This window comes from Neofelis nebulosa, chromosome 6, assembly GCF_028018385.1.
Source record: "Neofelis nebulosa isolate mNeoNeb1 chromosome 6, mNeoNeb1.pri, whole genome shotgun sequence".
In the NCBI taxonomy this organism is placed as follows: domain Eukaryota; kingdom Metazoa; phylum Chordata; class Mammalia; order Carnivora; family Felidae; genus Neofelis; species Neofelis nebulosa.
The window spans coordinates 83038012-83064475 of record NC_080787.1 but is presented as its reverse complement, the minus strand read 5'-3'; the positions used below and the strand labels follow the sequence as shown (position 1 = coordinate 83064475).

Sequence of the window (26464 nt, the reverse complement as noted above, 5' to 3'; positions counted from 1 at the left end):
AAATAGGCTTTTAAACTATGTCTTGTTTAAGTCATTCTGAAAGCCTGGTTAGGTTGAGGAAAAGATAACATTATATGACTGTCCATAATGTTCCTGCTGAACATATTCTAAAGTTGTAATGACCATAACCCATTTCAAGAATTCATATCAATCACTTAATAGAATGAGAAAAGTGAGTGGAAAAATATTGTGATTATTAGATAACCTCTATTCACTTTTCAGGGATAATCTAATTAGCCTAACCATCAGGATATGGGGGTCTTTAAGTCTTTTATAAAATGTGGTCCTAGTTAGGTAACATTTGATTTATATTAATCGTTTTAAGAACTGTTAAAATTATCATGCTTTATAACATTGATAGCACTATCTGGTGAAAGTGTCTTTCTTTGGGACATTTCATGATTTCCTCTTATCAGCCCAGTACCCGAGATTCTGAAACTTTGTCTTGATTACTTGATTATAGTTGTTACATTATTGAGGTTGAACTAACTCACACGTTTTAACTTTTAATTGTTAGTTGATTGAGGCATATATCAAGGATAAATATTGTTATTTATAAGCAAAATAATTGCATGCAATTAGACATTCTAGACAGTCATTTTAAATTTTGAAGCAATTTTTAAAGAATTTTAGTATTATATCATTAATTAAAAATACATTTGGAACAGATATCACAATAAAGGATAAAATGAATTGTGGTAGTTCAAGTTCTTTTATTTTACCAGCTCTTCAGTCAGTAGTGACTACAGTAGTTACTTTGAACAAAAGAACATACTGATGAATTAAGGAGGAACTGTCTATTGAGCTCAGAATAGGCTGATTCATTTTTATAGAGTCATGAAAAAGACAAATGAATTAATTACTTTAAGAAATAAAGATTGCCAGTACATGCCTAGCAATGAAAAAATAATAATTCAGTACCTACTGTAATCTATACTTTAATATATAAAGTATATAATGTTTACTAAAGGAATATTCAAATTAAAATTAATAGCAGAGAGAAGGCCAATTTAATATGTATTCTATCAATGAGATACTTAGGCAGTTCTCTGTATTTTTGGTTATAGTTCACATGTCATCATTTTGTAAAGAGCTCAGTGAGGCTGAAATTCAGATTTGCAGTAATTCTTTTTTCAGTGTGGAATCTAACAATCTCAGTCATTCTGGGGTCTGTGATTTAAAAAAACAACAACAACATTTTTCTCTTTGATTGATCATAGCCATTATTGAAATAGCTGGTAACATGTGACATGGTGCTATAATTTAGACTGAAAAAATTGAATTGTGAATTATATCCACTCAGCGTAAATTTCTCTGTTTCTACTCTCCAGAGCATCTTTTGTACTTCTTTTCCTGCAGAAATGGCTTCTTACCATAATGTTCCTACATTTTCCCAGGGGAAAATGAGGACTCCACCGTGAAATTCTTGTCCAAAGGTATACAGGGCACAAGCTAGTACAACAAAAATAGAGGGAAAAAAATAAAATAAGATTCAGAGTTTGCCAATACAGGAAATGAAAGTTTTATTCCATTTAACCTTTTAACAAATGTGCTTTACACATCCATCCATCATGGTGTCATTGTCAAGGAGATGAACATTTATGGATATGATGGTGATTCACATGATTTCAGATGTTTAAATTTGAGGCTAATTCCTGCATAAGTCATTCTCCCATTTCTTCTTTTGTATGTATAAGTAAGCCATAGAATAATTTTTAGGATCATTAGATAACAAACTAGGCAGGGAGCTATATGTATTTAATGGTTTCCCTGTTAAGATCCACTTTCATATGATTCTGCTTCATGTTTACACAAACAGTTCTTCAAATAACATATCTCTTCATGTAGAATGATCAGAGGGGTGCCCGGGTGACTCAGTTAAGTGTCCTACTCTTGGTTTCGGCTAAGGTCATGATCTCATACTTTTGTGTGTTCAAGCCCCACATTGGACCCTGCACTGAGGGTGCAGAGCCTGCTTGGGATTTTCTCTCCCTCTCTCCCTTCCCAACTCACACTGTCTCTGTCTCTCAAAATAAAGAAACTTAAAAAAGAAAAAATCAGAGTCTAAATAATCAGTTTAGACTTACTTGTAGACTCAGTTTGCTATATGGCCTGTGAACAGTTGTAGACTTTCTTTTTTAAATATATTTAACAAAATTTGGAAAGTGAAGTTTGTACATTTTTTTTACAACTTTATCAAGGAGTAAATTGATATATAATAAACTACACACAGTTGAAGTGTGCAATTTGATTGATTTTTACACGTAAAATAATCACTCCCAGGATAAAGTGATGAAAATTTCCATCACCCTCCCAGATTTCCTCCTGTCCCTTTCTAATTCGTCCTTCTTCTCACTCCCTTCTGTGGCAACCACCAGTCTGCTGTTCAGTATTCATTTTCTAGAATTTATATAAATAGGAGCATATAATATGTGCTCCCCCTCATTTCTTTCAATATTAAATTCATCCATGTTGTTAAACCTATCAATAAACCATTTCTTTTTATTGCTGAATAGCATTTTATTACATAGATGTATCACAATTTATCCATTTATCTGTTGATGGGCATATGAAATGTTTCTAGTGTTTGGCTGTTAGGCACAAAGCTACTATGAAAGTTGGGTACAAGTCTTTTTGTGGACATCTACTTTCATTTCTTTAGATAGAAGTTGACAATTTTTTTCTCTAAAGGACCAGATAGTAAATATTTTAGGTTTTATAGGCCTGGATTCTCCCCTTTTGCGTGGTGGTACAAAAACTCCAGGTAGTGAGCTGTGACAGTGGTGGGAATCACTTCCTTTGTTTTCCTTCTCTCATGTACCACTGACCTGTACTATCTCTTGTCCAGTTTCTGAAAAACGTTGTGTAACATTGTATATTTAGTTGTTTAGTGGGAGTAGGGCCTAATGGAGTTCTTGTGACTCAGTCTTGGCTGGGAGTAGAAAATGTGTCTATATATTTTTAATGTAATTATATTTCCTTTTTTCAATCTTAAAATACCATTATGGCCTGATATGTGAGTTCTGTTTTCCTATTTATGCCATAGAATATGTAGCTCGAGTACTAAGAGATGAGTGACTTTTGGATTCCCTAGGAGCTCATCTCTTAAAATACTCATCTATTTATACAGGAATATTAAAATATGTTAATTTATAAGTTAATATTATACCCCTCATTTAGGAGTCACTCTCACCCTCTTACTGATTGCTTATATTGTTTTCTTTCTTGGTGCTTTTTATATAAAGACCTCTTATATTATGAAAGGTAATATTACAGAAAAGTACATAAAACAAATTAAATGTACAGCTTTGTGAAATTTTGTATAGCCAGAACCCATTTAACCACTACCCAGGACAAGGAAGAAAATATTTCTGAAATCCTGGATGCCTCCTGCATGCTCTTTCTCATATCCCTCACACCAAAGATAACCATTATCCAGACTTACATCCTTGTACTACTTTATACTTTTATAACTTAGGTTTGGATCTCTAAACAGCATAGTTTGGTTTTGCCTGTCTGAACCTTACATAAACGCAACCTTATGTTCTTTTAGGTTTGGCTTCTTTTGCTCAGTGTCATTATTTTGAAATTCATCCATAATGTGTGCAATTCATTCATTTTCACTCTGTCTCTAAAACATCACATTTCACACTGTCTAAAACATCATATTATATAAAGGCATTTGGAGAGATGGCATTTGGGGTGATTACCCATACAGTCAAACATTATTTGTGTGTGCTTTAGGATGGACACACACACACACACACACACACACACACACGTCTGACGGGTATCTACCTAACTTGGAATGGCTGTGTCCTAGGATATGCATGTGCCCCACTTAGGATATAATTCATGTTTATAAATTTCTTCTACTCAGTAGCTTCTTTCAGTAGCTTAATGATGTCTTTTAAAAATTGCCATTTCTCCTCCTAGTTTTGAGATATTATTAACGTATAACATTGTATTACTTTAAGGTGTACTGCATAATGATTTGGTATGTGTATATCTTGTGAATGATTATTACGTTAACTTCAGTTAACATGCATCACCTCACATAGTTACAAAAATTTTTTTCTCACGATGAGAACTTTGAGATCTAATATCTTGGCAACTTTCAAATACACAGTACAGTATTATTAATTCTGGCCACCGTGCTGTACATCACAAACTGCAGAACTTATTTATCTTGTAACTGGAAGTTTGTAACTTTACCCTCACCCATTTCCCCCAGCTCCTAGCACTGGTAGCCACACATCTGTTCTCTGTTTCTGGGAGGTTGGTTTTTTTTTTTTTTTTTTTTTTTTTTAGATTCTGCATACTTTGGGATCATCTAGTATTTATTTGTCTTCTCTGTAGGACTTACTTCATTTAACACAATGTCCTCCAGGTTTATGTTGTTGCAATTGGCAGGATTTCTTTCTTTTTGTAATGGCTGAATAATATTCCACTTTGTATACATAGCACATTTTCTTTATCCATTCATCCACTGGTGGACACAGAGGTCATTCCCATATCTTGGCTGTTGTAAAATAATGATGCAGTAACTATGGGGGGTGCCGGTGTCGCTTTGAGACATTTCCTTCAGGTATATACCCAGAAGTGGAATTGCTGGATTACATGGTAGTTCTGTTTTTAATATTTTCGAGGAACCATCATGCTATTTTCCATAATGGCCGTACTAATTTAAATTTCCACCAGCAGTGTGTAAGGGTTCTCTTTTCTCCGCCTTCTCTCCATCATTTGTTATCTCTTGTTTTAGTTTTATTTATTTATTTTTTATAATAGTCATTGTAATAGGTGTGAAGTGTGATATCTCATTTTGGTTTTGATTTGCATCTCCCTGGTAATTTAGTGCTGTTGAGCACCTTTTCTCGTACCTGTTGGCCATTTTTTGTCATTTAGTTCCTCTGCCCATTTTTTAAGTGTGTGTGTGTGTGTGTGTCTGTTGAATTGTATGAGTTCTCTGTATATTTTGGTTATTAACCCCTTATCAGATACATAATTCACAAATACTTTCTCCTGTTGTGTAGGTTCCCTTTTCATTTTGTTTAGTTTCCTTTGTCATGCAGAAGCTTTTTAGTTTATGTAGTTCCACTAGTTTATTTTTACTTTTATGGTCTTTGCTTTTGGTGTCAAAAAATCATTGCCAAGACTGATGTCTAGGAGCTTACTTCAATGTTTTCGTGTAGATGTTTTATGGTTTCAGCTCTTAACGTTCAGTTCTTCAGTCCATTTGAGGTAATTTTTGGGTATGGTATGGGGGTAGGGCAGGCTTCCTTCCTTCCTTCCTTCCTTCCTTCCTTCCTTCCTTCCTTCCTTCCTTCCTTCCTTCCTTCCCTCCCTCCCTCCCTCCCTCCCTCCCTCCCTCCCTCTCCCTTCCTTTTGAAGTATAATGGACAGTGTTAATAAGGTGTACAACATACTGTTTCAACAATTCTACATATTACTCAATACTCACCACAATAAGTATAATTAACCAACACTTATTGCAGTATTATTGACTATATTACCTGAGCTGTACTTTTCATCTCCATGACTTATTTGTAACTGAAAGTTTGTACCTCTTCATCTCCTTCATTTATTTTATCCATTGCCCAGCCTGCCTCCCCTCTGGCAAACCATCAGTTTGTTTTCTGTATATAAGAATCTGTTTTCTTATTTGTTTGTTCATTTGTTTTGTTTGTTATTTATTTGCTGTTTCAAGTTTTTATTTAAATTCCAGTTAGCATACAGTGTAATATTAGTTTCAGGAGTAGAATTTAGTGATTCATCACTTACTTATAATACCCAGTATTAAAAGTATTACAAGTGCCCTTCTTAATATCCATCACCCATTTAGAGTCCACATATACTTGAAATCATATGGTATGTGTCTTTCTCTGTCTGGCTTACTTACCCTCTGAGTCCATCCATGTTGTCTCAAATGATATGTTTTAAAATATTTTCTTTAATTTTAGGAGCACCTGGGTGGCTCAGCTGGTTAAGCATCCAACTCTTGACTTCAGCATGGGTCATGATCTCATGGTTTGTGAGATTGAGCCCCACACTGGACCCTGTGCTGGTGGCATGGAGCCTGCTTGAGATTCTCTCTCTCTGCCCCTCCCCTACTTGCACACTCTCTCTCTCTCAAAATAAATAAATAAACATTAAAATTTTTGTAAATTTTTTAACTTTTATTTATTTTTGAGACAGAGAGAGACAGAGTATGAACAGGGGAGGGGCAGAGAGAGAGGGAGACACAGAATCTGAAATGGGCTCCAGGCTCTGAGCTGTCAGCACAGAGCCCGACGCGGGGCTCAAACTCACGGACCGTGAGATCATGACCTGAGCCGAAGTCGGACGCTTAAACTGACTGAGCCACCCAGGTGCCCCTAAAAATTTTTTTATTTTAAAATTATTTTAGGCATATAGAAAAGTTCAAAAATAGTGCAGAATATTCCCGTTTATCTCTCCCATTGTTTTCCCATATTGTCAACATCAGGAAATAAATGTTGGTACAATACTATGAACTTAACCAAATTACTTATTCTAATTTTGACAATTTCCCCACTTTTTCCCCTCTAGGATTCCACATTGCTTTTAATTTTCATGTCTCTTTAATCAAACCTGTGACAATACTTCGTTTTTGTTTTTCATGATCTTGACACTTTTTGGTCAATACTGGTTTGATATTTTATAGAATGTCCCTTAGTTTGATCCTTTTTGTGTTTTTTGGCAGGAACACCATGGAAGTGATATTGTGTCCTCAGTGAGCATGTTAGGGAAGTGGGGAGGGACATGTTGATAAATCTTAATACTGTGATGTTGGGTTTGGTTACTTTGTTGGGTTTCTCTAAAGTTGCTATATTTTCTTTGGATTTAGTAAGTGTTTTCTGGGGAGAAACTTTGAGACTAGGCAAATACCAGATTTCTCATCATACTTTCATCTTCTAGTTCTAATATCTTTCAGTGGCTTTGGCCTACAACAATCATCACTGTTGTGTTTTTCAATTTTGATGTGCATATTTCAAATAATGGTGAATTTCAATTTCCCTCATTTTTTTCAATGTACCAATGGGGGATTTTACTCTAAAGAAGAACTGTCCCCTCTTCTCATATGTTTATTTTTATTAGTAAGGATTTAAGAATATTTTAGTTTGTAGGTTATAATCCAGCTCTGTCATTTTATGTTGCTATTTTGACTTTGGTTATTGGGAACTTCTTCAGTTTGGCTTGTGTCTTTTTTTTTTTTTTTTTTGTTTATTTATTTTGAGAGAAAGAAAGAGCATGAGCAGGGGAGAGATAGATAGGGGAAGAGATAATCACAAGCAGGCCCTGCACTGTCAGCACAGAGTCCGACACAGTGCTGAAACTCATGAACCCATCAGATCATGATCTGAGCTGAAACCAAGAGTCTGACGCTTAACCGACTAAGCCACCCAGGGGCCCCTATGTCTTTTTGACATTCTCATTATTTTTCTGCACTTTTTACTTTCTAGTTCTATAAGGTGTTCCAGGATCTTCTTATATTTTCCCTCTCTCAGTCCGGGGATCAGCCATTTCTACAAGGACCCCAGTGTTTATTTGTGTTTGTGTGTGGTGAATGATAGAAAAATCTAGATCCTTGGTCTAGTTATTGCTGCTTAGTGTCATTACAGCCCTCTCAGTTGGCAGAGTTAGGAATGTATCATATACTAACATGTACCTATACACACATTTATATTTATTTCTTTATCCATCTGTGAATATATTAAAAGCTATGAATTCCTGCTAATATGTCTGATTCTAATACAGCATGGTATTAATTCTAGCTTTTCCCCTTTGCTTATATGTAACTCTTTGTACAGTGAGAAAGCTGCATCTCCTTATCCTTAACATTTGTTTGTTAAATCCTACTATACATACAACGTTTTCAGAATTACTAACCCACACCCTTGTGAGTAAGAAGTTTACTAGCTCAAGGACTGTATTTGTGTACAGTTCTTTCAATCTGTAACCCTATGAAATATAGTCAAAATACTGTTTTCTGAAGTTAGTTTAAGTCAGTTTTCATCCCCATCCCCCTTAATGTCAGATGTTTTTCATTTGTAATACAGTTATTTTTATTCCGTTTTGGGTTCCCTCAACATTCTGATTGATTTTGATTGTTTACTTACTTGTTTATTTATTTGTTGTATGAAACATTATCATGGTTATAATAGTCATGATTTACAAAAAGATATTCTCGTGGAATTTCCCTTCATTCACCCTAATAACCTGTCCCCTAAAGGAAACAATCTCCTGAGTGTCTGTTTTAGCTTTCCTGAAATCCTTTTGCACAAATGAACAGATACATGAATATTTTCTAATACTTTTTCTTTCTTACATTAAGAATAACATACTCTCCTTTTGTACTTCTCTTTTTTTTTTTTTTTTTGCTAAACAGTAAGTATATCTTAGAAATTGCTCCCTATCAGTAAATAAAGATCTTCCTCATTATTTCTTACAGCTGCATATTACTCCATTGTGTGGATTACCATAACTACCATGCTGTGTATTTAGGCTGTTCCAATACTTTGCATACCAATAGTGTGTAATGAATAGCCTTGTATATCTGTATTTTTCAATTTTTGGACGCATGTCTTCAAGGCAGATTGTTAGAAGAGAGATTACCCAGTCAAAAGCTAAGTACATATGTGATTTTGTTAGATTTCGCCAAGTTTCCTTCCAGAAGCATTGCCGTAGTCTTTTTTTTAGTTTGCTTTTTCAGCAACAGGTTATGAGACCTTTTATTTTTACCAGCCTATCCAAGAGAATGTATTCTCCATATGTTTCAATTTTTGGCAATCTGATAGGTGAGAAGTGGTATCTTAGGGCTGTTTTAATATGTATTTCTCTGCTTATGAGTAAGTTTGAATATTTTAATATATTTTTTTTTAATGTTTGTTTATTTTTGAGAGTGAGAGAAAGAGCACAAGCAGGGGAGGGGTAGAGAGGGAGGGAGACACAGAATCCGAAGCAGGCTCCAGGCTCTGAGTTGTCAGCACAGAGCCCAACACGGGGCTTGAACTCGTGAACTACGAGATCATGACTTGAGCCGAAGTTGGACGCTCAACCGACTGAGCCACCCAGGCACCCTGTATATTTTTATGTATCCTTAATGTCCTTTTTTTGTGTGTGTTTGTATTTTTATTTATTTTTTCTCATTTTTTTCATCAGGTTTTTGGCCCTTTTCCCCTTCAGTTTTTGAGAGTTTTTAATAATAGAATTATTCATTTCTTTCCTGTGGTGTATGTTGCAAATGTTTTCTCAAAGTTTGTCGGGTATCTTTTGACTTTACTTATGCTGGTTTTGCCCTGATACTTGGTTAAAAATTTTATATAGTATGATTTACCAATATTTTCTTTTGTCATATTAAGATTAAAGGGGAATTTACCCAGGTTTGTTTTCCTTCTAACACTTATAAGGTTTTTCTCCACTTCCTGCAGTCTCACCTTTAATAAATCAAGTGTTTGTGTGTATAGATCTCTTTCCAGAATCTGTTATATTCCACTGGTCCACTTGCCCGCTCTACGCTAATACCACATTTTTGTTATTGGAGCCAGTCTTCTTACTCTGTTCTTTTTTTTTAGGGAAATCTTTTATATTTTTGTTCTTTTGCCTTCCCATGTCTATTTTGTAATGACCTTAACAAGTTTCTCAGAAGGATTCTGTCAGGATTATTAACATTGCATTAAGTATATTCAACTTTGAGATTTCCTATCCATTAACATGATAAATTATTCCACTTCATTAATATGGGGCTTTCCTTCCTGCTTTTTGCATTTTTGTTCATGAGAGAAATGGACCTATATATTTTCTTTCTTGTATTATCACCACTGCATTTTTTTAATATATTTTTTTTTTAATTTTTTTTTTTTTCAACGTTTTTTATTTATTTTTGGGACAGAGAGAGACAGAGCATGAACGGGGGAGGGGCAGAGAGAGAGGGAGACACAGAATCGGAAACAGGCTCCAGGCTCCGAGCCATCAGCCCAGAGCCTGACGCGGGGCTCGAACTCACGGACCGCGAGATCGTGACCTGGCTGAAGTCGGACGCTTAACCGACTGCGCCACCCAGGCGCCCCTCACCACTGCATTTTTTAAAGAAAATAACTTTATTTTTAGAACTGTTTTATGTTTACAAAAAATTGAGCAGAAAATACAGAGAGTTCCCATATATCCTCTCTTTCCTAGCACATAGTTTCTTCTATTATTATCACCTCGCTGCTAGGTTTTTAGGTGGACATAAGTTTTTCACTTATTTGAGTAAATACCAAGGAATATGATGCTGGATCATATGGTAAGAATATGTTTAGTTTTATAGAAAACTACCAAAATGTTCTTCAGAGTGGCTATAACTGTTTTGTATTCCCACCGGCAATACATGACAGCTCTTGTTCCACATTCTCACTAACATTTGGCGGTATCAGTATTTTGGATTTTGGTCATTCTAATAGGTAGAGAGTGGTAGCTCATTTGAATTTTCATTTCCCTAATAACTTGTGATGTTCAGCATCTTTTTGTATGCTTACTCGCCATATATATCTTCAGCAAGGTGTCTGGGTCTTTGGCCTTTTTTAAATTAGGTTGCTCATTTTCTTATTGTTGAGATTTAAGAGCTCTTTAATATTTCAGGTAGCAGTTCTTTTTCAGATATGTCTTGCAAATATTTTTTTCCTAGTCTATGGCTTATCTTCTCATTCTCTCTTGATCAACATTGTATTTTCATGTCTGAGTGCCAGTTATGCTGACTTGGTAAAATAAAAATATATTCCTTTTTCTATTTTCTGGAAAAATGTGTATAATTAGAATTAATTTTCCCTTAAATACTTGGTAGAATTTGGTGAAGAATCCATCTAGATCTTTTGCTTTCTTTGTAGAGATCACTAAAAAAATTTTACAGTAAGACAACTAAGATATTCTATTTTTTCTTGTGTCAGTTTTATTAGTACATTGTATTTTTCTAAAAGTTTTTCTAGCCTCAGTTTTCAGACTTGTTGGTGTAAAAGTGTTTATAATATCCTCTTATTATTCTTTGGTATATGTAGCTGTGTTCTTTGTGTTGTCATTGATAGTGATTATTTGTGCTTTATTTGTCAGTTCCATTAGGGATTTATCAATTCAACCTTTTTTTTTTTTTTTAGAAGAAATAGTTTCTTTAAATCTTTTTAATCCTGTCTAATGTACGTTTTCTATTCGTGAATTTCTGCTTATTATTTTCTTCTATTTTCCTTAAGTTTAATTTAGTGCTATTTTTCTAATTTCTTAAGGTGGTTGAATTTTGGCATATACATTTGGGTTATAAATTTCTGTCTAAGTTGGATTTAGCTATACAAGTTTTTTTCTTTTAATGTTTATTTATTTTGAGAAAGAGTGAGTGTATGTATGCGTGCAAGTGGGATAGAGAGGCAGAGAGAGAGAGAGAGAGAGAGAGAATCCCAAGCAGGTTCCCTGTTGTCAGTGCAGTTTCCAGTGGGAGGATCCATGAGATCATGACTTGAGCTGAAATCAAGAATTGGAGGCTTAACCAACTGAGCTAACCAGGCGCCCCTCTCATAAGTTTTGATCTATTCTTATTTTGTTATCTAGTTAAAAATATTTCATAATTTCCTCTGGGATTTCCTTTCTGCCCTATAGATTATTTATTGATGTATTTCTGTCATTTTAGACATGAGGATTTTCTGGTTATTTTTATGTTCTTGACTTCAAACTGACATCTTGTGTTTAGAGACTGTAATGGAAGTTATTTTTTTAAATTTGCTTTATGGTCCAGCATATTGCCAGTTTTTATACAGTTTCTGTGTATGCATATTCTGTGATCCATGCATGTGATCCATGCAACTGTTGGATGGTGTCCTATATGTTTTTGTTAGTGGTGTTGCTGAGTTCTTCTATATTATTGTTTTAATAGTTTTTTTTTAATGTTTGTTTATTTTGAGAGTGAGATAGAGAGTGTGAGTGGGGGATGGGCAGAGAGAGAGGGAGAGAGAATCCAATGCAGGCTCCACATTGCAGGGCTCAGTCCCATGAACCATGAGGTCATGACTTGAGCTGAAATCAAGAGTTGGACACTCAACTGACTGAGCCACCCAGGTGCCTTGAGTTATTCTATATTCTTACTGCTTTTGTGCTCTGTTTTTTTCCCATCATTTACTGAGAGAGGAAAGTTTAAAGTCTGACTGTGATTGTGGATTTCTTTAATTTCATCATGTACACTGTTAATTGTTTTACATATTTTGTAGCTAGGTTATTAAGTGCATATAAATTTCTTGACAAATTGAACTGTTATTATTCTGAGGTATCTTGCTTTACCTCAGTAATATTTTTTACCTTGACTTTTTTCTGGCAATAAAATAGTTACAAATATATTTATTCTCTGAATACTGGTAGGTCAACATTTCTTCTTATATCCTTTTGCAAAATGATGCAGCTTTCTGTTGTTTGCTTCAGTATTTATCCTTCCCCAGTCTAATTTATTATTTCTTTTATTTATTTTACTTAATGTATATTTCACTTAGGCATACATCATTTTTAGGTAACTTATTTCTGTTGACATGCAGATTCTTTTTTTTTTTTTTTTTTTTAATGTTTATTTATTTTGGGAGAGAGAGAGCATGCATGTGCAAGTGGAGGACAGGCAGAGAGAGGGAGAGAGAGAGAATCCCAAGCAGGCTTCACACTGTCGGCACAGAGCCTGATACAGGGCTCAATTCCATAACCCTTCTCATCTTTCTTTCCAGGACAGGTATTTGTTAATATTTGTATTTGGGAAGTTGAAGCAAAATGAACATGAGCCAAAATTAAGAGTCAGCCCACTCCACTGACTGAGCCACCCCGGTGACCCAGATTCTTTATATAAACGTGGTACTGGTGGTGTGGTGGTGGTTGGTTTTCTTGTTTTGTTTTGTTTTATTTTGTTTTTGTTTTTGTTTTTTTAAACAAAAGTCTAGAGCATTTGTTAAGCCTGTACTATGGTTTAGAAAATAAACCAGAATAGAAAAGTGTAGGCTATGAAAAGTCTCTAAAGATAATAATAAACTTACTCATTGGCTCATCCAAGTTTTTTTGGGCCTAACGACATATGCTACTTTTATTTACATCCTACGAGGAGTCTTAGAGAATAATTGAGGTCTTCTCAGTAATATGCATTTTCTCAAATGCAAAAGGCCACTATTGATACCATATTAAGTGCATTTGCATTCTCTATTTTCCTACTAGTAGATACATTGGATGCTGTTTCTGTAAGATGTAGGATATATAAATCAGTGTTAAAGATACTGTAAATTTTTTCAGGATATTTTGTTGCAGATGAAAAATATATCAGGGGGTATTGTAATTAGGGCTTGTAGACAGAACTGCTAATTTTGAGTTACTTAGCTTACATATTTTAAAATGATGCCTTTTTTAACTTTTAATTTGAAGCAATTATAGACTCAGTTTACTTTTAAAGCAGGTTTTTTTGTTTGTTTGTTTTGTTTTGTTTTTTTTACATCTGATATAGATATAGCATTAGGTTATGGTGAATTAGGTTCTTTTAGATAATGTTCATTCTGTTACCTGACAAGTTTTATTTGTCCTTTATGTGAGAAACTTTTCTGGAAATAACTTCTCATCTTTCTTTCCAGGACAAGTATTTGTTAATATTTGTATTTGGGAAGTTGAAGCAAAATGAACATTAGTCTTGCCTAGGTTTACTTTTTCAAAAACTCTAATGGGTGCATCTCATTCCTCAAGACCCCACTTCCCCTGTCTTATTGCTACTTTCCAAAAACATCCCCTTTGATAGCCACACTATAGAAATATTTAGTTACAAGCAAATATTTTAGGAGTTGTTAGCATTTGTATAAGGGTTATGTTGATGTTCATATAACTTAAGGGCAAAGCAATTTTCTGGTACTGAATGAGTCAGAGTTTCTATTTTAACATATAAATGTGAATGCACATGTGAGTGCTGAGTTAATGCCTTACTCTGGGGATTTAAAATGTGTGATTGCTGTATTATACACAAGTACTCTATCACCAAAAAATGGTGCCTATTATTTGACAATAATTATGTATACAATTGGGCAAAATAATTTTCTGAGAGGTAAAATGGTTAAAGAAATACCCCATCTTAAAATGTCTCAAAGTGTTCATTGTTTTGCACATAGCAGGCCTTTAGATTATGGTACATATTAAAACCCACTCATCTGGTGGTGGTAATATAATCTATGGTAAGTAATAATAGGTACATGAATGAAAAAAGAACAGTATTTAAAAAGTGAAACATATATATGCTACATAATTGATCCATTAAAGAAATCTCCTGTTTAAGGAAAGGTAGCTAGCTGTTAGATAGGCAATTTGGAGGAAGGGAGACACCCTAAATGGTATATTGGCAAGCTTCCTGAAATGCATATACATAGTAATTAGATGCATATTGATTTTTAAATGTCAGCCAGCGTTTACTCTCTTCTTTCTCTAGCATCTATTTGTATGAACAGTGACTATTCTTACTTCTGAAGGGGGTTTATTAAGGTTTTTGTGAACATTTGTTATATAGGAAATAAATTACCACTGCTATATATAACTAACATTAAATTTGTGATACTGGCAATGATTTGTGAGGGATTTAATTCCTTATATGTTAATCGATGGCAGAGACATTTCTGATGCTTTCTACTTGTATTCAGTGAACAAATCCCTTTAGTCGTGTTTATGACCTTCAACAACCTGCTAAAATGAATTACTACAAGTATCACTTATATTCTAAACTTAAGTAGCTTTTTGCTAACTTGGTTTAATCAGGATTGTGTTCATCATCTAGTAACATTCTTTTAGTAACCTGTAATGCTTTCTGGGCCTTTAAAGAATGTCAAGGAGCAGAGGCTATTCCTGGGAGATTAAATATCTACCTTATTTCATGAAGTCTAAGGTACTTTGAGAGTATCCTTTTTTAGCCTTCCTAGACTGAGTCAATGGAAGGTAACTGCAAAACCATCTCACAGCTGTCACCTGGTGACAATGATTATAAGACACCACAGAATATCAGAGGCATCCAATGTTCAGAGAAGTTAAAAAATGAAGAAATGCATATCTTGGAATTAAGTAGGATTTTTGAAGTCACTAATGATAAATTTAAAAGGATGGTCATGATAGGGGCGCCTGGGTGGCTCAGCTGGCTGAGTTTCCAACTCTTGATTTCAGCTCAGGTCATGATCCCAGGATTGTGGGATTGAGCCCCATGTCGGGCTCTGCACTGAGCGTGGAGCCTGCTTAAGAGAGTGTGCCTCTCTCTCTCTCTCTCTCTCTCTCTCTCTCTCTCTCTCTCTCTCTCTCTCTCTCTCTCTCTCTCTCTCCCCCCCCTCTTCCCCCCTCCCTCTCTCTGTCTCCCTTTGCCCCTCTCCTTGGTTCACTCTCTTTAAAATTAAAAAAGAAAAAAAAGTGGTTATGGTAATCTTGTGTTCTGGTTTTTTATGATTAGACCAATATAGTACACTGAGAATTTTCCATTTGATAATTTGGAGTTTTGTTCACTTTAGAATACTACTCAGTGTTTCATTCTCAGATTCATGCAGTAGAATATACAGTCATCCTTGAGATAATTGTTTTGCCTGCTGCCATAAAAGGCTATTAACTTTAATTACCTAGACTCTGAGGAGATGTATTTTGGCCTAGTTGCTTTGAGCAAGGAGTACAGGCGAGTTTTTTTTCATATTCTTTATGTATAGTAACGTTAAAACTGGAATTGTGTCCATTTACTCACAGTGTCCATTGAGAAAAGATATGATGAAAGAAAAAGGAGATACTCACAAGAATGTTTAATTATACTCTTCTCATACCCTGTGCCACTGCACACTCCCCAAACACAGTTCTAATGATGGTGGTTCTTCGTTCACAATGTTTAATACAGTCAGGAATGATGGATCTCTTTGAAGTAGAAATAGGAAGGAAAGGATGATGCAGGGAAGGTAACCTTTAGTTATTTTTTTACTCTCCATATGGTTTGCCTTTTATTTTCATATGCATTTATTTATTTTTTTTTTTTTTTAATTTTTTTTTTTTAATGTTTTTTATTTATTTTTGGGACAGACAGAGACAGAGCATGAACGGGGGAGGGGCAGAGAGAGAGGGAGACACAGAATCGGAAACAGGCTCCAGGCTCCGAGCCATCAGCCCAGAGCCCGACGCGGGGCTCGAACTCACGGACCGCGAGATCGTGACCTGGCTGAAGTCGGACGCTTAACCGACTGCGCCACCCAGGCGCCCCCATATGCATTTATTTTTTTATAAGAACTAATTACATCTTATAAAAATATGACTCCATACTGCTTATAAAATAAAGAAATGGCATTTGACATTCTTGGTCTATTCCAAGTATCATTTGACTTTTCATCTTTAACTAAATTATCCCTCATTGTAGCCATACTTGTCCACTTTTTGTCTCACATCTTCTGCATTTTCAGGGCTTTGTTTAAGTTTATCCCTTTGCCCTATCTACCCTTTAAGACTAAACTAAGTCCCAACTATTTGAACTTTTCCAGCTCCCTCCATAGGAAGTACCTCTTACATCACTACTTTGCAGTGGCAAATACATCTATGTAGCACTTATCAGAGACCACCTTTTGGAAGGGTTATTTATTTATGTGTCTAGTTTTCCTGTTAGATTTTGGGACTGAATTATTTAGGTTTGTATTATCTCCTGTAGTACATGGTATAGATAGTGTTTCTTGAATTGAATCCTTATAGAATTTTAACTATATACTTTACTTATTTTCACTTTTTTTCAGAGACATCGTATAGTAATTTTCAAGAATTACTAAATGTCATACTGTTCTATGTCTGAAGTTTCCATTGTCAGCCTTTACCACTATTTTCTGAAATACAAGAATTATTGTTGAATCGTTATATTGTATACCTGAAACTAATGTAACATTGTATGTTAATTATACTTGGATAAACAAACAAAAATAAAGTACCCTCCTGTGATAATCTGTTTCCAAATTAGTTAACAAAAAAAAAAAAAAAAAAAAAAAAAGAATTAGTCCTTCGCTAGTTACTATCCCATAGTGCAAAAGACCAGAATAATTGCAAAGATATTAAATTTTCATGTTACTTATCTGTTATACAAATTTTGTTGGTTATACAAGCTTCTTATATAGGGAAGAGTATTTTCAAAATAATGTGGGTTTTTTGTTTTTGTTTTTGTTTTTTTTGTAGGTTACTTCCTCAGAACGTTGGCCTGCTCTATGTTGGAGGTTATGAAAGACCCTTTGCCCAAATCAAGGTATGATTGTTCGTTTTCCAGTATACTTTTCTTAGGTGTAGTTCACTTGTCCAGAACCCACCAGGCACCTGCCAATAACTATCAACATACTAAAAATATGAACGTGAATTACTGTTTTTGCATATTTCTGCTGAAGAAGTAATTCAGTTTTTCAAAGAATTGATTATTTTAATATTCTTGCCCATGGTAGAGTTAAATTTGGCCAAAGCAGTATTTAAAGTGTGTAATTTGATAAATTTTGAACTTCTTAACACTTGTGAAACCATCGCTGTAGTCAACATAAGGAACATATCCATCACCCCTAAAAGTTTCCTTGTGCCTCTTTGAAATTCCTCACTCCTGCCCTTCTTTTTTCCCTTCCAGTCTCCAGGCAACCACTGATCTGATTTGTGTCATCATAGACTAATTTGCATTTTCTAGAATTTTATATAAATGGAATTATACATTATTTCTCCTGTCCCTCTCTCTTCCTTTTCCTCTCCTAGCCTCTTTGACGCAGCATAATTATTTTGAGATTCATCCATGTTGTTGCACTTACAAATAGCTCATTCTTTTTATTGTTACAGTAGTATTCCATTGTATGGTAATAGCACAGTTTCTTTATCCTTTCACCTGTGGATGGACATTTGGTTGTTTCTTTTTGGCTGCTCTGAGCATTTGTATACAAGTCTCTGTGTGGATATATACTTTTCATTTCTCTTGGGTAAATACCTAAGATGAGAATGGCTGGATTAAATGGTGGTTGCATGTTTAATATTTAAGAAATAACCCAAGTGTTTCCCCACCAGTAGGGTGTGAGATTTCCTTGCAATGGCCGTTTTAGTCATTCTTATGATTACAGGGTGGTATTTCACTACAGTTTTATTTTGCATTTCTGTCATGGCTACTAATGTTGAGCATCTTCTCATGTGCTTGTTTGTCATCTGTACATCTCTAGTGAAGTGCATGTTCAAATCTTGCCATTTTTTAGATTGGGTTGTTTTTCTCTTTTTTTACTGTTGAGTTATGAGCATTCTTATATCTTCTGGATATAAGTCCTTTATCAGATTTAAGATTTGCAGCTTTTCCCCCAGCTATGGCTTGTCTCTTCATTCTCTTAAACAGGCTCCTCGAAGAGCAGAGTTCTTAATGTTAATGTTTATAAGTTTTTCCCCATGGCTCATGCTTTTGGTACTGATCTAAGAAATGTTTGCCTAACCAAAGTCACAAAGATTTTTCTCCTTTGTATTCTGGAATCATTACGGTTTTAGATTTTACATTTAGATGTAATATCTATTTGCGTTAATTTTAATATAAGATTCAAAGTTCAAGGTATAGAGGAATGTTGAACCCCCCATCTTTTTGGCACGTGGATATCCAGTTATTCCAAAACCATTTTTTAAAAAACTATTCTTGCCACCACTGAATTGTCTTTGCATCTTTGTTGAAAATCAATTGACTATGTGTGTGTGAATCTATTTCTGGACTCTGTTCTGTTCCATTGATTTTCGTGTCTACCCCACCACCAATACCACACTATCTTATTATTGTATCTCTATAATAAGTCATGGAGACAGGTAGGGTAAATCCTCCAACCTTGTTCTTTTCCAAAGTTGTTTGACTAATTAGGTTCCTTTAATTTCCATACAAATTTTAAAATGCCAAATTCTCTAAAAATGCCCACTAGAATTTTAACTTGTATCATGTTAAATCTATAGATCAATTTGAGGTGAAATGATATGTTAACAATACTGAATCTTTTAATTCGTGAAGACCACATATTTCTCCATTTATTTAAATCTTTAATATTCCTCAACAGTATTTTGTTTTATTAAATTGAACTTTTTCATTTTTCATAGATTTATCCACAAATATTTTATATTTGTGGTGTTATAAAAGTGTTTTTTTAACATTTTTATAAAGAATTTTTTGCATAATTTTTGTTTACAATTAATGCAGGAAAAAAGGGGTTTTTTTTAGTTGAAATATTATTAACATACAATGGTATGTTCATTTCAGGTGTACAATATAATTATTCACCTGTGCTGTACATTACTCAGTGCTTATCACAATAAGTGTACTCTTAGTCCCTTTTATCTATTTCACTCCTTCCATCCCCATTCCCGCACTTCGCCTCTGGCAACCACCAGTTTGTTCTCTGTATTTAAGAGTCTGGGTTTTTGTTTGTCTCTTTTTTTTTTCTTTGTTTATTCATTTGTTTCTTAAATTCCACGTATGAATAAAATCATTTGGTATTTGTCTTTCTGTGACTTACTTCACTTAGCAAAATATCTTCTAGGTCTATTCATGTTGTTGCAGATGGCAGTGGCAAGATCTCATTCATTTTATGGCTGAGTAATATTTCAGTGTGTGTGTGTGTGTGTGTGTGTGTGTGTGTGTGTGGTGTATGTGTGATACACCACATTTTCTTTATCCATTCATTTGTTGATGGGCACTTGGTTGCTTTCATAATGCTGTGATAAACATAGGGATGTATATATCTTTTCGAATTAGTGTTTTTATTTTCTTTGGGTAAATACCCAGTAGTAAAATTACGGGATCATATGGTAATTCTGCTTTTAAATTTTTGAGGAACTTCCACAGTTTTCCATAGTGACTGTATCAGTTTGCATTTTTGCCAACAGTGAAAGGTTGCCTTTTTGTTTTGTTGATGGTTTCCTTAGTGTGCAAAGCTTGTTATTTTGCTGTAATCCCTCTCAAAATACCAACAGAATTTTTTATAGAACTAGAAAAAACATTACTAAAATTTGTATGGAATCACAAAAGACCCCAAATAGCCAAAGCAATCTGGAGAAATTTAACAAAGCTGGAAGTATCACAATCCCAGATTTTAAGATATACTACAAAGCTGTAGTAATCAAAACAGGATACTACTGGTACAAAAGTAGACACAGATCAGTGGAACAGAATAGAGAGCCTGGAAATAAACCCATGCTTATATGATCAATTTAATACAGAAGAGACAAGAATATACAATGGAAAAAGACAAGTCTCTTCAACAGATGTGTTGGGAAAACTGGACAGCTACATGTGGAATAATGAAACTGAACCACTTTCTTCCACCCGACACATAAAAAAAACCTCAAAATGGATTAAAGACCTAAATGTGAGGCCTGAAACCATAAAACTCCTGGAAGAAAATAGAGGCAGTAATTGCTTTGACATTGACCATAGAGATATTTTTCTAGATATAAAAGTATTTTTTATTTCAATTTCTGGTTGTTCATTGCTAGTATATAAAAAGATTTTTATGTGTTTACTTTAAATCCTGCAGTTTTACTATACTCAATTATTCTAGTCCTTTTTTGCATATTCATAGGATTTTCTGCATAAATGATTATGCCATCTACTATAAAAGACAGTTTTCCTTCTTTCTTTCTGATCCGGATGCTTTTTACTGCTTTTTCTTGCCTTACTACATTGACTAAAGCCTACACACAGAGTTGAATAGAAATGGTGAGAACAGACCTCCATGCCTTATTTATGATCTTTGAGGGAAAGTGTTCGATCTTTCATCAAACATTGTTTTTATAGTGATATTACTTAAGGGTTGAATCCTAGATTCCATCTAGGCTTTCATGTAAGAAGTGGAATAATGTTATGAACTTTAAAGTAGTAATATAAAGGACAGTTTGAGATCATCCTTTCTTGTTATTATAACTTTTTGTTAATATTTTCTTATAGGCCTATAAAATTTGTTTTATGTTTTTTGTTTAGTTTTCTGATTTTTCCTCACATTTGTGTCTTGGCTCCATGAGTTGTTTCTTGTTCCAGTTGAGGGGTATGAGTTCAAATTCCTTTCTACCTGTGTAAATAACATATATTTTTATGCTTTGAAAAACAAGGATTTTTGAGAAAAGACTGAGCCTGAATAGAGGACATAAAAAATATTTAATGTTGAGGAGGTTTAGTAACATTATTGGACTTTCTTAATGAAAAATCTTATTTCGGTTACCATAGCATCAGCACCTCTTTAAATACCTCCACTCATTTAATTTAAATAAAAACACTCTCAAAAGTTCATCATCAGGATCTTAACTTGTGGACCCTCTTGAACTTTTATTCTTTCTTAAGTAATGACAAGCATTCAGGTACATTTGTCTTCTTCCTTTTTTAATGTCCCTAGAACATGAGTTGGCAAGAGTTTCTTCATAAACCTCTCTCACTATCCTGTTCACCGAATTCAATAGTATTGCCAGGAATCCTAATAAGTTTCTGCAGGAACATTTTGAAAGCCTAATTTTTTTCTGTCCATTGGTTTGGAAAATCCTGTTTTTCCTTATTAGAACTGAAATAACTAAAAAGTGAGAGGCTTGTATTATATATTTAGGGAGGGGTAGAATTTGTGTGTGTGTTACATGTTTCAGAAACATAGTTTAATATATGTATGAGGTTAATTCCTCCGTCACTCACCTGATTTATTAACATAACATTTTCTTTATCCAGGCCCTTCCTGACAAGCTCAGTGACAGAGGTCAATCCTTTGTCAACCCTTTATGCCTAGATAATCAACTCAAAAGAAAAGGGCCCATTATTGTAGGGCACCTTTTCCCTTTGATGTTGCTGTCAGAAAGGTTTCTCTCATAAACCGTGCAAGGATTTCTTATCTTTATTAATTATTCAAGTTCCTTCATAATTCTTTTTTTTTTTTTTTTTTTTTTAAATTTTTTTTTTTTTTTTTCAACGTTTTTTTTTATTTATTTTTGGGACAGAGAGAGACAGAACATGAACGGGGGAGGGGCAGAGAGAGAGGGAGACACAGAATCAGAAACAGGCTCCAGGCTCCGAGCCATCAGCCCAGAGCCTGACGCGGGGCTCGAACTCACGGACCGCGAGATCGTGACCTGGCTGAAGTCGGACGCTTAACCGACTGCGCCACCCAGGCGCCCCAGTTCCTTCATAATTCTTATGGTGTCTTTAAAAATGCTATATAGATCCTTACCTAATTAGAATATTTATAAGTTAACTGGAAAACAATAAAAAAAATCATAGTTTAAATGACTGAGATTAGACTAGAAATTTAAGGTTCATTTCCTCCCTTACCTTGCACCTGATTCTTTGGACATGAAATACCAATACTTGTTAGATTCATTTCTCATTAAATAAACTAAGTGTAATGATACAGTGTTGTGTGGCATAGATATCAGATAAACCTTTAATAAATGGAAACTGGTTTGCTTTCCTTAAGAGCAGATTAGTTGAATTTTTTTGGTAAATAAGTTAGGAAACTGTGCACTTGAATATTTAGGAAAAAGAATTATTCACTAACATCACAGATCTAAGTTTTGAGTGGCTTGGTGTTAGAGGCTCTTTTTATTAGATACATTTTACAGTTGTATTTCTAAAAAGCAGCTCCATTTTATAAAGATGAAAGAGAGAAAAATAAAAACACAAAAAGGATAATAGATATTTGGACCAATGTTAAATGAGTTCAGAAATTGCTGTAGCATGACAAGAGATACCTGCACTATTAATGTATAACATAAGTCATTACAACCATTCTCACACACATACACACCCTTCCATTATTACCCATCTTTTAGTTCTAGTTTCTTAGCCAAGTCCTAGATAAAGACACAAATATATACAAACATGTGACTTCATTATAGTCTTAGACTAATACATCTTCATACTAGTTTCAGGTTTTACTGTTTTTAGGGGAAGTTTTTCCAACTTAACCTTTATTTCTTAACAACTTCCATAAGTCATTCTTTTCTCAAACAACCTCAGTCCTTGTGTAGATAAGTTTCACCCAAGGCAGTGACTCTCTTTTCAGATCATTAATTCCTTTCAGAATCCTATGAAAGCTGTGGACCCTCTCTCTAGAAAAATGTACATGCACGCACTTCTATTTATAAGTTCAGAGAGTTCATGGACTCTATTGAAGGTTATTTAGGGACCGCAAATTAAGAACCCTAAAAAGTGAATAAAATATGTTTTCCCAGATTTTTCAATTAACCAAAAAGGTATTGAAAGCATATACATTTAAATTTTTAGGGGGAGTTTGTCATCTTGATTTTAAACATGCATGATTGTCTTTTGTTTTATCCTAAAATATAATAAACTAAATAAAACACTGATCATTTGATGAGTTGTCATTCAGAGTCAGGAACTGCCTCACATATTCACCGCTATTGTTTTGTGCTATAAATGAAGCAGATTTCACCCTCATCCAAGACTAACTTCTTTTAACTTTATTGACATTAATGTTCTAAATGTACTAGGTTATACATGACTTAATTTTTCTTAAGAGATACAGTTCATTTAACCTTTATATGCAGTCTTTGAAATTAAAAAGGGGAGTTTTGATTAAAGCAAAATTTTGCTTAATTTCTATTTGTATCCTTTCAGGCTGTCAGAAGTTTTTCAGAAATCCCTTATTTGGGGGGATGGTATTTCCATATATCTTTATGTAATACCTTTGTCTTAATTGTATGTATATAAATTGTTATTCGTAGCTTATTTTTATAGACATGTTCAAGTTTAAGTAATAGTTTACAATTTATCCTTATTATTCTGTTTTGTTTTCTAGAGAGTCTCACAGTCTAGTAAAAATCTTAATGCTATTCCTGTAGGTTTCTAGTCCTGGAGGCTCTACTTAGCAGCCAGAATCCATAAAACCAAGAAGAATTGAAGCCTGTCAACATCACTTTTAATCAACTCAGGGGTTGTTCTGGAAAGACTCAAGGCCACAGGGCTGTCCCTCCCTGCAGGGGTTGGTATTAGTTGCCTCTTCCAGCTCTGACAGCCTAAGTGGGAGAGGCTGTGAGGCTCAGTCAGACAGTTTCCACTTTGACACTGCAGAATGGCTCAAAAATGTCCCCTGTATTTTAACTATGAATTCCACACAGCAACCATATGTGAAAAGTAAAGAATATAACCATTATTCTGAGGCAGTTATTTTATAGTCAGTACAGCTAAGTTCTTGCCTTAGATCCTGCTTCCATCCTTCCCGAGGAACAGGGTGCCATTCGTCACAGTCTCCTACTCCAAGCTTTTGGAGCTTGAATTTTTAAAAATCTCTTTATAGCCAAGGAAATACAGTATTGGTGTTTGCATTCATATGCATATGCAACAGATGCAAATAAATGGTGATCTCTTCATTTTTGAAAGCATATTTGGAAATTCATACCATCCCTCAGACTTTTTTCTCTTAAAAAAAAGTAGAATATTTTTTTCTTTAAGGTATATAGAGTTCGGATTGTCGTTTGTTACTTAAAAATATTTTTGAGATTGCTAGTGACTTGGCAGTTTTAATTTCTTGGGTTGGTTAAATTTATAAAGGTCAAGTGGGGACTCTGAATTATTAAAAGACTGAAAAACACTAAGAAAACTAATTTGACTGATGATCTTTTAGAAAATATTGGCGTTTAGGAAATAATATATATATCAGATCAGCACTTTTTACTAAAAGAAAATATTTAGCATCCATATTTTAAATTTCTAAAATGTCTGAAGTATTACATCAGGTAAAGATGTAGTCCTTAAAACTGAGTATTCTAGTTTAGTAGCTTCCAAATTTTTGACTATGAGCTGTAGGAAGGTAAGAAATGTATTTCTATTGAGATTCTGTTCTACACATACATATATTTATATACACACAATGTAGACTGGAATTTCAAAGTAAGTGTGATGCAATAGTTACTTCCCATTCTGTTCTGTTTATTTTTCTATTTTTTTTTTTAAAGTGTTTATTTGGGGCGCCTGGGTGGCTCAGTCTGTTGGGCGTCCGACTTCGGCTCAGGTCACGATCTCGCGGTATGTGGGATCGAGCCCCGCGTCGGGCTCTGTGCTGACTGCTCAAAGCCTGGAGCCTGCTTCAAATTCTGTGTCTCCCTCTCTCTCTGACCCTCCCCCGTTCATGCTCTGTCTCTCTCTGTCTCAAAAATAAATAAACGTTAAAAAAAAATTTTTTTTTTAAATAATAAAAGTGTTCAAGAGAGAGAGCGTCTGCGCATGTGCAGTTGCATGTGTGAGGGTGGGGCACTCTGGCAGGGAAGGGGCAGAGAGAGAGAGAGAGAGAGAGAGAGAGAATCCCAAGCAGGCTCTGCACTCTGTGGGGCTCGATCCCACGAATCTTGAGATGACCTGAGCCGAAATCAAGAGTTGGATGCCCAACCAACAGAGCCACTCAGGAACCCCTGATTTGGTTTTTAAATGCTGGTCTTAACCCATTAAATTGACTTCTCTCTTGGAATATGGGTCACGACTCAGTTTGGCAAACTGGCAAACACTGCTGCAGGGTAGGACTTGTCCAGCTCATGCTGCCTTAAGATTCTGGCAGCAGACTGCCATCCTTCTGCAGTGCAGATGATCATGAGGAAGCTTACCTGCCCCTGAGTTGATGACAGCCCTCAGAGTGGCTTTGGAGGGAGAAGAAAATGATAAGATGTCATAGTTGTTGGGAGGAGGGAGGAGGAAAGTAGAGAAAAAGGTAAATGAGAAATGAATTAAGATGTTTCATACAGCCAAGTAAAGCTATTTTCTGTTTTAAAAAAATTCATTCTCAAGAACAGAAGGGAGCCTTCCACACCTACTCTGTCTTCCAAGTAATTTCATGTATTTTGAGGATAGAGAAAGAAATAAAGGTAACATCTCCCCTAGGAGAAGAAATTGGAAAGAAATGGAGATAGGTGAGAAATTGAGAGAAAGCAATGGAATCAGATCTGGATTTGTGCAACATATTCATTGAATAATGGCTAAATTTTCTTTAATACTGTAAGAAGAGGCACATTTTCAATGTTTCATATGTAGTAATAAGGGAAGACATGGTTATCCCTTTGTTGAAAACAGATTCAAAGCGTGAGAGAAGCTTAAAAAAAAAAAAAAACCCTCATGGAAGCTAAAAGTCTTCCTACCTGTATGCAATAGCTCTTAAGTCTCTGACAACTTTTTCTCCTGCATACTTGCTCACAAAGTGCTTCAGGGTTACTGCAGGGCTGTCAGGTGAGCCCATGTTGTAACTTTCTGGATGTTAAAATCATGCATTGTCTACTAACAAGTCACACAGTAACTGCAGAGTAGGCTTCTAACAGGTATTCATAGTAGTAGTTATCCTGCCATATTTACCACAGTGGTTTTGGCAGCATTATTGCCAAAATTTAGTAACACGTCAGGCCTGTCTGTAGTCACACATTTCAGTTTTAGTGTTCTTATCTTCCTGTCCTTAGAATACTTGTCTACAAGACGATAAGC

General features: G+C 34.8%; 1 protein-coding gene across 1 annotated transcript in view; it reads left to right on the top strand.

The window, feature by feature from the left end:
- The window catches only part of RNGTT (RNA guanylyltransferase and 5'-phosphatase), a 317924-nt gene that overhangs the window by 247900 nt on the left and 43560 nt on the right, over positions 1 to 26464 (top strand). The window contains exon 14 of the mRNA XM_058734685.1: positions 17203 to 17269. Coding sequence (XP_058590668.1) covers positions 17203 to 17269 — 67 coding nt within the window. The remainder of the gene's footprint in view (positions 1 to 17202; positions 17270 to 26464) is intronic.